At 38.5% G+C, this 12,077-nt stretch overlaps 1 protein-coding gene across 2 annotated transcripts in view; it reads right to left on the reverse strand.

Annotated features, from left to right (window-relative positions):
• rgs14b (regulator of G protein signaling 14b) overlaps positions 1–12,077 on the reverse strand; it is an 87,179-nt gene that overhangs the window by 25,557 nt on the left and 49,545 nt on the right. For both annotated transcript variants that reach the window (XM_028813071.2, XM_028813072.2), the window contains 2 exons: positions 1,177–1,346; positions 712–804 (listed from right to left, as the gene is read on the reverse strand). In XM_028813071.2, the coding sequence (XP_028668904.2) occupies positions 712–804; positions 1,177–1,346 (263 nt within the window). The remainder of the gene's footprint in view (positions 1–711; positions 805–1,176; positions 1,347–12,077) is intronic.

Here is a 12,077-nt window from a genome sequence, read left to right on the forward strand (position 1 = left end):
AATTTACTGCTTGTTTTGAAAAAAAATACTACATTAATGTTAAAAATAATTAATACAATTATAACTCTCCTCAGTGACTGGCAAAGGTGATGAATGGAAGTTAAATTTGATGTACTGATACAAACTGACATAAAAGACGGATACTCTTGAATGACAAAAATACATTCCTCGTGTATTGGTAAAGCAGAACAATATTGGAGTTATTTATTTATTTTTTCACTGTATTGCTTCCATTTCTGTAGGACAGATTGTGTACCCCCTAGTGCTAAGCTGAGGAACTATAAACTAACACACACTTTAGATTGTAACATTTAATGAGTCACTTTAGGGCTTGCAATGTAAAGTTATGGAAACAATAATTCAATTGTTTAAGAGTAAAATAAAAAAGGGGAATGTTTCTATGACTTGTAAACAGTTCAAATGGAAGCGTGTATGAAATTTAATAACAATGCTTTTGGCCATCTATTGAAAGATGGCATTACTGTAGTGAACTGGTCGACTATAGAAAGGTGCTATATCAAATGACAAGGCGGCAAGATCAATTTCCAACCACTTAAATTCCAAGTTATTTGTCGTATTGTTACTTATTTTGAGTGTTATAGTTGTAGAAATGATTGTCCAATACTTTGAATCTGAAAAGCCTTAAGATTATGCAGTATTATCGAAGAACTGTTAATTTAGTTAAATGCATGATGTTTTTAGGAAATTTACCTCATCTTTGTTATCTTCTGGTATTACCCGGAATTTTTCACATGCTTCCCAAAAAAGTATATTTTCAGCGCTAACCTCAGATTTGAGGAACGCCTGAAAGAAATATATCAACATTCAATATCTCTATTTTGCCAACTAATTTACAAGTTAATTTTTCTCATATAATATTCTCAGCGAATAATTTAGCACAGTGAATCAAAACACAGATTAATGAAACTATTGACAGACATTAAACTATATAATGTAGTAGTAAAAGATTAAAACAAGATAAAAAATTAAAATAAAGCTGAATAAATTCAATTTTCTCCATTTGCTCTCAAGGTAAGACAAAAATTGAAAATAAGTATTTAAAATATTTTGTATCATTTCTTGGATACAACTGTTAAACCAACAACATTTACAGCTTCTGCAGTAAAAAAAAAAATACTAGAAAAACTTTTTTTTTCTGTATTTGTGGAGACTTACTGTGAAGTACTGAACTCCAATGGGGTCTTGTAGCAGCCTTTCAAAGGAAACTGCCCAACTTGCCACAGAGCCATGCTCACAGCTGGTGTTCCTTTGAATACTGGGTAAACTTGTGTTACTATTTGAAGTGTAACTACTGCTACAGCCAGCCACGTCAGAGCTGTTCAGTTCTGTATGGAGGGGACAGATAAGAATATGCAATAAAAAACAGCAAGCTAAAAGACAACTTAAGTTTGAATTATAGGGCTAATTGTACCCACACCATGTTTTTTTTCTGATGATATAACACACACCATATTTAGATGTGTTGCTTGCATTTTTAGTCATTTGGATTTTTACTCCAAAAATTACAGGTTTCTGAAGTGGCTGAAAATGATTGCTACATTTCATTCATAATGCTTTTAGTGTGCTGAAAGCAGGCATTATATATTCAACTAAACATGTCTTTAAAACCAAGTTGTAATTTACTGAATTATCCAAGTTGTCTTTTAGTAATACCCAAAAAATATTACATTGTTCCTAACATATCAGAATGTAACCATAAAAATGCATTTATCACTTCAGAAGCCCAGTAACAAGGTAATTGAAACTTAATTATTAATGTGGATGTTGTAATGAGCGGGACAATAGAAGAGACAGACACCAACAGAGACACCGGTCACTGCAATTAGCTCCATGCATTTGAGAAGTGCTTCTGTCTGCTACGATATCTTTCTGTCACTGAGCATTATAGCACTATATGGCAGAACAGCAGCAAGCACAGTTTAGATAAGCATTGTGTTATAGGTACATACTACATGTTAAAATGCTGGGGCTATATTCTAGCAGGGCATGTTTGCTTTTCCACTTAGGACGTTAATTAAGATGTTCAGTCAGAAGGTGGATGCTGTGTAGACTTGTCTGTGCATCTGTTAGTGTTGCTAGGCAGATTTGTTGAGTCTGGTGTTTTGAGTATTGAAATTTACATCTCGTGTGGCTCTTCACTATCAACTACCTTAACAGCAATCTTTTCCGCATTATTTGACGGGGTGTGACATATAGTTTACTCTGAATGCACATTTTGCAATTCACAGTTTCACAAACATAGCTAGCAGTTCTTTCATCCTTATCACTGTCTCAGACATTAGCATCATAAATGAACAGCAGAGAGCACACACAGCATCTGCATCAATGGATCGTTAACTTTTACCACTATTTAGTTCTTTGAATGGCAATATATAATCTGACACTACAGAATGGGCTTTCCCTTACAACAAGTTTTGTTTGCTTTTAGTAATTTCAATATGTTCTCCACACACACACACACATATGTTTAATAGGAGTCTTTTTAAGAGATATTTAACTGTAAAGTTTGATTATAATCAGATGCTTGCTCTCTGTTATATAAGGTTAGCAGGAGCACCTCTGCTCTTTGCAGTTCAAAATCACCACCCTTACACCTTGAGGCACTGGAAAGGTTCAGATGTGTTAAAGTGAGCCGACTACTTGCCCCCCACCCCCCATTTTTTAAGCAAATTTCATACATGTTTGTCTCTAGATGTCTCAGTGAGACAATGTTTCTATTCACACTTAAGAATGGCGAATTTCCAGCATTGTCAAGATTTTTAATGGCTTTTTGCAAGAGTTTTATTGGATTTTTTTAAGCATTTGATTGGGCTTCAAGCATTTTTTTCAACATTTCCAAAGAAGCATTTTATATCATTTCTATTCTGAAGGTTGTGAGGTTTTGTCATGTTGTGATGCGATTGTTGCATCTGCAGAATGTCTAGGATAACATTGTTTTTAATCCTGGCAAACACAGTACTGGAGAGCATGTGTCATCAGCATCATGCTGGCACATATTGGGTTTATCCTGTTCTGCAGCAAAGGGAGTCTAAAGCTGTATTTCTTGACCTTTGTGGGGTTGTCACCCAGGTTTTCCAATGGATATTTATTCACAAACCAGTTTGCTTCCCCTTGATGAATACAGTGCAATCTTTAGATTACGTCCACTTTGGTGAATTTAGTAAGATTTAAGCAAGAGGGGAAGTGCAGTGCCCCTCTTGCTGAACTGAACAGTCACAACCCAGTACAGTAATCCCTCGCTATATCGCGCTTCGCCTTTCGCGGCTTCACTCCATCGCGGATTTTATATGTAAGCATATTTAAATATATATCGCGGATTTTTCGCTGCTTCGCGGGTTTCTGCGGACAATGGGTCTTTTAATTTCTGGTACATGCTTCCTCAGTTGGTTTGCCCAGTTGATTTCATACAAGGGACGCTATTGGCAGATGGCTGAGAAGCTACCCAGCTTACTTTTCTCTTTCTTTTGTGCTGACTTTCTCTGATCCTGACGTAGGGGGATTGAGCAGGGGGGCTGTTCGCACACCTAGACGATACGGATGCTCGTCTAAAAATGCTGAAAGATTATCTTCACGTTGTGATCTTTTGTGCAGCTGCTTCCTGAAACGACATGCTGCACGGAGCTTCGCATACTTAAAAGCTCGAAGGGCACGTATTGATTTTTGATTGAAAAACAAACTATCTCACTTTGTCTGCTCCTGACGGAGGGGGTGTGAGCTGCCGCCTTCAACAGCTTTGTGCCGGGTGCTTCACAGACTTAAAAGAAAAACAGCCCTATTAATCTGTTTGCTTTTCTCTCTCTGTCTCTGTGACAGACTCTGCTCCTGACAAGCACTCCTTTGAAGAGGAAGATATGTTTGCATTCTTTTAATTGTGAGACGGAACTGTCATCTCTGTCTTGTCATGGAGCACAGTTTAAACTTTTGAAAAAGAGACAAATGTTTGTTTGCAGTGTTTGAATAAAGTTCATGTCTCTCTACAACCTCCTGTGTTTCTGCGCAAATCTGTGACCCAAGCATGACAATATAAAAATAACCATATAAACATATGGTTTCTACTTCGCGGATTTTCTTATTTCGCGGGTGGCTCTGGAACGCAACCCCCGCGATGGAGGAGGGATTACTGTAGTTTAGAAACACTGGTCTAGGGGACAATTCTGGAATTTATATGAAGCAGGCAACACTTGAAAAATTCCAGGATACAGGGTGTAGATATGCACGCAAGCAGTAATTTATGGTGATTGTGGGAAATTTAAAAATGCCTGCTGCTGTTGCTGCTGCAACATTAGTATGAAGAGAGGTTACATTCATATACATTAAATTTTACCTGTCAGTAAGTGCATAATTAAATCTGCCAAGTTGTTTAGGGTCCATTGGAGCCAGCGATTATTACAGCAGTACTCGGCGTAGGGCAAGAAGCAAATGTGGTGGATGGTGCACATTATTTACTTCATGAGGAACTAAACATATTTCCTTAATTGAGACATATAACTGACATTTCTAGTGCTTATTGTTAAAACAGGTAAGAATTTATTAATAACGATCAATCCAGAAATGCAAACTCCATACAGTTGCCAATGTAACAAAGGAATGCAAGATCTGTGCTACCACTCTGGCTATATGTTAAAACAAACAACTTTAACCAGTGTCACACATGTGCACATGGGAGGCAGCTAAAGGGTTTAAATGAGGGTAATTCCAAGCCAGACCGGGATGTGGCAGAGTGCACGGACTCTTTTACTTGCTTTTCTGCAGACCGTTCACGGGAAATTCCACCTGGCCCTGATGACGTTAATTCTGGTTCCGACCCCTTTGATGTCATTTCCTTGCCCGAGCCTATGGATGAAGACCCTTCCAGTTCCAGCCCCTTTGAGGTCACTTACTATACTGGCCTGTAAAAGCTGCCTCCTTTCCCCTACCCCTCAGTTCTGTTTTGGACTCCGATTTGTGCACATCAGTGCTATCACTTTATTCAATTTTGCAGCCAGGAAATATACAGGTGACTGCCCCAAACCTTGCTACGGCTCTTTATTGAGTTTGTGACACCAGATTAAGATTAAGTGTATACCTAAAACATTTTAATGAATTCATGTCACTTCATTGCATGGTATGTTTGCAGTTTCTCTCTCTTCCACTGGCATTTTTTCCCCCTAGTTCCAATGAGTTACTTCAATCCTGGCTTTTCCCCAAGAGTAGGCAGTGATTTTATTTAAAAAATGCTGGAAACATTCTTTGTTTTCTTTTACCAGCATTTTATGAGCTTTACTACCGATTTCAATAGAAAAGTATTTGGCTGAAAAATGGCAAATAACCTTACAAGCGGATTAGGAGTGTTCTGGTCTAGCTCTAAAATGCAAGAAAAATACTTGTGTGAGCTGGCCCTATATATTGAGTAACTCTCTGCATTGTAAACTATCTAAGCAAAAGTGCCTTACAATTATAAGCTGTTATACCTTCTCCCCACCAAAAGTCAATAAATAAATCAGCAGAAGTCAAATGAATTAAAAAATTCACCATTGTAGTTTCAGTTAGATAAAGCTACCACTGCAGAGAAATACTGCTATACTTATTTCAGGCACAGAAGAACATTGGTAAAAGATCCCACAAATGGTTCTTGAGTACTTTGCTTGTTCAACGCAACAGTGTAATATATTTAACCACGTTTATGATAACGCAGTTTGCTAGTAGCCACTGCTACACATATTAATAGTAATAATATGTTTAACTAGCACCTTTCTAAAAACCGAAGGTCATACAAATAACATTGAGTACAATAAAACATAACCATAAAAAATAAGGAAAAAAAATCAAAAATATAACAGCAAACATCAGAAAAACCACCTAGTATGTAGAAAAGGAAAAACATCTATAGAAAATATTAAGGAAAGAAAAATACTATTAGAAAAGAAAGGTTTTCATTTCAGTTTTGAAGAAGACAGGTAAGCGTAGTCTTTAACGCAATATAGTAATGAATTCCAAAGTCTGGAGACAGTGGCACTGAATGACCTGACAAATGCATACAACCATTCAGCTTTTCATACTTTAACCACCACTATTTCTGTTAATATATTTTAAAAACAAATAAAAAAGCATCAAAAGTGAAACTATACTGAACAATAAATGTAAGCTTTGTGTCAAGAATTAAAGTGATGCCAATATGTTTAACATTAAGACTCCTTCTGACAGCCATTGCCAAAGAATAGTAAAATGTAATTAAATAAATCAGAAGACTAACTATAAATTAGAGTGATGCAGTTTGGAACTTGCAGTGAAGTTAACTCAAATATATAGGTCCTAACACTTTAGATGTTATTTTGCTAGTAAAGTTTTTCATTGCTTACAGATAAATTTTGGTTCAATGCATACATTCACTAAAGGTAGATTAATATTTAGATGTAATTTTGCACAATTTAGAATAGGAGGAAGGGAAAAAAATGAACCACACTCTATGTTCTTTTATCAGAATGATCTATACCCAAGTAATTTTTAAACAAAATACATTACTAGGTTCTAAGGAGTTCAAGCCCATTCTAGTAACAATTTTGTAAAAAGTAGAACATAGTCTATTAAAGGCTGTTAATCCACCACAGCATATCATCTCTCTCAAACAGTTGGAAACTTAAGGGTAAATTGTGCACAAACATTAGGAAATTTTATTTCTTTACAGAGAGAACCACAGACACATGAAATAAGTGACCAGGTAGTGTGGTAAGCAGTAGAACTTTAGACACTTTCAAAACTAGATGTTATTTTGGAAGAATTAAGTGGAAAGGACTGTCAAGCTTTGTTGGGATGAATGGCCTGTTCTCCTCAAGATTGTTCTAATGCTCTCAAATCTACAATTACAATCAGGCTAGTTTACAGTGGCCATTCACGGACTATTACTTGGTGCTTGAGAAAAATTAAATGTAAGGCATGAAACTTGCACAACATGAGAGTATTCATGCAGCCTACACAAGATAGGAGCCACAGCTGGGAAGAACACTTCAGTTCAAGCAATACGAGTCAGCTGCCCCAAAAAATATTTTAGGGGTGTAGGGTAAGAAACATTGAAATTTTAAACAGAATACATTCTACTCTTGATAAGGTTTAGTCAAGCTTTATAAAAAAAAAAAAAAAAAAAAGTGTCTCTCTTGTCTTGTCTCAATCTCAAGGAGGTTGTTGACTGCACTACCGACTACATCAACTTCTGTATGGACATTGTAGTTCCAGTAAGAACTGTACGCTGCTATGCTAACAAAAAGCCATGGATTACAAGTGACACCAAGGGCCTTTTGAACCAGAAGAAAAGGGCTTTTAAAAGCAGTGATCAGCATGAGCTCAAGCGCGTGCAGAAGGAACTCCGAGTCCAGCTCAGGGCGGCGAAGGAACAGTACAGTACACATCCTTCTGCTGATACCAGCATAGGAGAGACATCCCCACCCATAATTACAACAGCACAGGTGAGCAGAGAGCTGAGGAGACTTCGTGCCAGCAAAGCAGCGGGTCCAGATGGAGTATCACCACGACTGCTGAAGGTCTGTGCATCGGAGTTGGGGGGTCCTCTACAGCGCATCTTCAACCTGAGCCTGGAACAGGGGGGAGTCCCGAGGCTTTGGAAAACATCTTGCATCACCCCAATCCCAAAGGTATCACGTCCTAGTGAGCTGAATGACTTCCGGCCTGTTGCTCTGACATCACATGTGATGAAGACCATGGAGAGGCTGCTGCTTCACCACCTGAGGCCACAAGTTCAACATGCCCTCGACCCTCTGCAGTTTGCATATCAGGAGAAGGTGGGAGCGGAGGATGCCATCATCTATATGCTACACCGATCCCTCTCCCACTTGGACAGAGGCAGTGGAGCTGTAAGAATTATGTTTCTAGACTTCTCTAGCACCTTCAACACAATCCAACCTATGCTCCTTAGGGACATGCTGACAGAGATGGGAGTAGATTCATACCTGGTGGCATGGATCATGGACTATCTTAAAGACAGACCTCAGTATGTGCGTCTTGGGAACTGCACGTCTGACATTGTGGTCAGCAACACAGGAGCGCCACAGGGGACTGTACTTTCTCCAGTCCTGTTCAGCCTATATACATCGGACTTCTGCCATGTGCAAAAGTTCGCTGACGACACTGCTATCGTGGGCTGCATCAGGAGTGGGCAGGAGGAGGAGTATAGGGACCTAATCAATGACTTTGTTAAATGGTGCGACTCAAACCACCTACGCCTGAACACCAGCAAAACCAAGGAGCTGGTGGTGGATTTTAGGAGGCCCAGACCCCTCATGGACCCCGTGATCATCAGAGGTGACTGTGTGCAGATGGTACAGACCTATAAATACCTGGGAGTGCAGCTGGATGATAAATTAGACTGGACTGCCAATACTGATGCTCTGTGTAAGAAAGGAGAGAGCCGGTTATACCTTCCTTAGAAGGCTGGCGTCCTTCAACATCTGCAATAAGATGTTGCAGATGTTCTATCAGACGGTTGTGGCGAGTGCCCTCTTCTACGCGGTGGTGTACTGGGGAGGCAGCATTAAGAAGAAAGACGCCTCACGCCTGGACAAACTGGTGAGGAAGGCAGGCTCTATTGTTGGCATGGAGCTGGACAGTTTAACATCTGTGGCAGAGCAACGGGCGCTAAGCAGGCTCCTATCAATTATGGAGAATCCACTGCATCCACTAAATAGTGTCATCTCCAGACAGAAGAGCAGCTTCAGCGACAGACTACTGTCACTGTCCTATGCGACTCTTTAATTCCACCCGGGGGGGGGGGTAAACATTAACATTATAAAAAGTTATTGTCTGTTTTTACCTGCATTACTATCAATCTTTAATTTAATATTGTTTTTTTTGTATCAGTATGCTGCTGCTGGAGAATGTGAATTTCCCCTTGGGATTAATAAAGTATCTATCTATCTATCTATCTATCTATCTATCTAGTGGTGTTCTGAACTGACTTTAGTCTTATTTAACAGGTAGAAAATTCTGTGTTAGTTATGGCGATTGTAATTCAGAAGTCTCTGATATATGTTTACCACAATATGTACCACAAGGACCTATTCTGGGCCCACTTCTTTTTTCAATCTACATGCTTCCATTAGGGCAGAACATATAAAAACACAGTATGAACTACCACAGCTATGTAGATGACACACAGCTTTACTTATATATAGCATCTGAAGACCCCGATGCCCAGAACTAATGTCTTGTATTTCTGAATGGATGAGTAGCAAGTAATTTTCTCAAGCTAAAAAAAGAAAAAAACAAAAATTTTAGTGGCTGGGGAAAAATGCAAAGAATGCAGGTATTAGAAGTAAACTTTATCCCTTAGCATTAAAAACCAAGGCAAATATGAAGAATTTAGGTTTAATCATAGACTCTGACATAAAACTTTAAATTGTACATTACCCAGATTAAATAGGATAATATTCCATTTAAGGAGCATTGCTAAACTTAAACCACTTATAACCAAGACGCTGAGAAATTATTCATGCTTGTGTTTTTAGTCAATTACCCGGACTGCCTAAGAAACACAATCAATCAGTTACAGGTAGTTCTGTATGCAGCAGCAAGAATTTAAATTAAAAAAGAAAATTTGAGCACATCTCAGTCATATCATTTCACTGGTTACCCATGTCCTTTAGTAGTGTTTTAAAGTCAATTCTAATGGTATACAAGTTTTTTTATAAAAAAACCAAAACAAAACTACTATATTTTGGAACATGTTTCCCTAAATTCCAGGTCATAACCTTGATCTTCTGATGGTGGTCTGCTTATTATTCTAAGAGCCAAGCATAAAAGAAGTGTTGAGGCAGCATTTTGCTGGTACACACACAAAAAAATCTGTAAGCCACCTTGCCAACAGAGACAGGCCAAGCCAGTACTTTCTTTAATTTGGCTTTTTTGTGGCTACATTTTAAGTTGTACTCCTAATAGACAATACTTGCACAAAATTCTCATATTCTTCAGGGATTTGCAACCTTTACTAATGTTTACTTTTTGTGCTTTCTTTTCCAGTTTTTCTGTGGTGGCATTTTGTGCCACCCCACCTGATTGAAGCAATTCACCAGTGATGCTTGAATGAAGGCAGCTTCCCCAGCTATCCACAAGACCCACTGCATCAAAACAACTGGGACAAAGCCTGGAAATAATGTGAAATGACTATTTAAGGTAGGCAGAATGCCCAGTAGAGGCTGGGTGGTCTTTTGGCCTTGGAACCTCTGCAAATTGTTTTATTTCCTCCAGTTTACATGGAGTTTTTTATTCCCCTGTCCTCAAGCCTTCTGACCTTATCATTGGACTAATCTTATATACAAGGACTCTACTTTTCTACTAATTATATATAGGTTATGTAAGCTCGCATTGCATTTTTAAATTATATAGTCTTTATTCTTCTCAATTTAACTAGTTTCTTTTTTTCTTACTATCTGACATCTTGTAAAGCACAACCTGTGTCCCGTGTATGAAGATGTGTTAAAGAAAGAAATGTTGTTGAGGGTAAAAAAAGCATGTAGAAAAAACTCAGACAAGAGTTTTAGTTGTATTCTTTTTTTTTTGTAAAGTTACAAGTTCAAGTTCTTTAATTCGTTACAGCATAAAACTGACTGCAGTGAGAAGGTGCGGTCAGGTACACTCAACAACAGAGCTTACTTTTTTCTGTTCAATAATATCTGTGTACTGAAAACATGATACGTCCTGCTACTCATTTCCTAAAAGCAAAAAAAAAAACGGTTGACAAATCTAGCCTGTCTGAACACAAAGCTTTCATACTCTGCAGAAATACAATGGCAAACCGTTACAATTTAGACAAGCAAAATTTACCTCTTTCTAGAACCAAAACAAGTACTAGGAGGATGACATTTTGGAAACAGTGACAGATTTCTAATTCTAATATGCTATTCTGTATATGAGGAGAACACTAAAAAAGCTAATGTTTTTTCAAAAATGTGACTATAGATAGATACTTTATTAATCCCAAGGGGCAATTCACATACTCCAGCAGCAGCACACAGTATGATTTGAGAATTTAGACAAAAAAATAACGATGTTTTTGGGACTCCTATTTTTTTTTTTTTACCTTTTTAACTTAATTTTTGTATCTCTGTTTATGAGCCATTATTGGATATTACTAAGGTCTTGAAATTAAATCTATAGCAGAAACCGAAATATGACAGAAGTTAATTAAAAACTATTGCTAAGCAATAAAAAAAATTACACATTTCTTTCCATTACAGATATTCTGGATTGACACAAAGTGCCAGAAAAAGAAAGCAGGACATCAATTTGTCGAACATCACACTTGCCTACACATCTATATATATAATTTACTAAGTCCAGGGCATGCAAGACGCACACAAGACAGAGCCCCGGCCACCAACTCACAGAACCCCGCCCATCAACTCTAACCCTCCTCCCGAGTCCACCCTCGCTCTCGAGGCACGCAGCACCACACCAAACACCGCCTCAGTCACTTTCGTCTCTGCTACAGTCCACATGCACCTCTGAGCCACGTTGACTTTTCATTGTTCTTTTTGGTTCCGGCTGCTTTTCTATATATAATCCTCCAAGTCCCCCGACCATGGGATACGCACGCATGCAAGACAGAGCCCCGCCCGCCAACTCTAACCCTTCTCCCGCGTCATGAGGTACGCACGACAGAGCCCCGCCTGACAACTCTAGCACTTATTGTCGCCGATTGCATGAACAAGCAACCTTTGTGGCGTCAAATGCATGTACTTACACTGACGACAAATATGACAGCTCTTCCTCACGAACAAGATTTCGCAAGACGGGAAAAACGGAACACCTGCAACATTACTTTCACATTGTTTTCCTTTTATTTCTGATCCCGTTCAACAACTATGTGGCGACATCGACTTCTCAACTGTGACTCCGGAACAACTCAGTATGTGAGCTATATTAAGCGTCACCAACAAAGACTTGCTACACCTTAATGAACAGGTACTGAAACTTATCCCTACCGACAAAGTAACTTTCACCAGCGTTGACTCAATCGTCATAGACGATCCCGCACATTAACTTTCATTACCCGAAGAATTTCTTAGCAG

This window comes from Erpetoichthys calabaricus, chromosome 11, assembly GCF_900747795.2.
Source record: "Erpetoichthys calabaricus chromosome 11, fErpCal1.3, whole genome shotgun sequence".
NCBI lineage: Eukaryota > Metazoa > Chordata > Cladistia > Polypteriformes > Polypteridae > Erpetoichthys > Erpetoichthys calabaricus.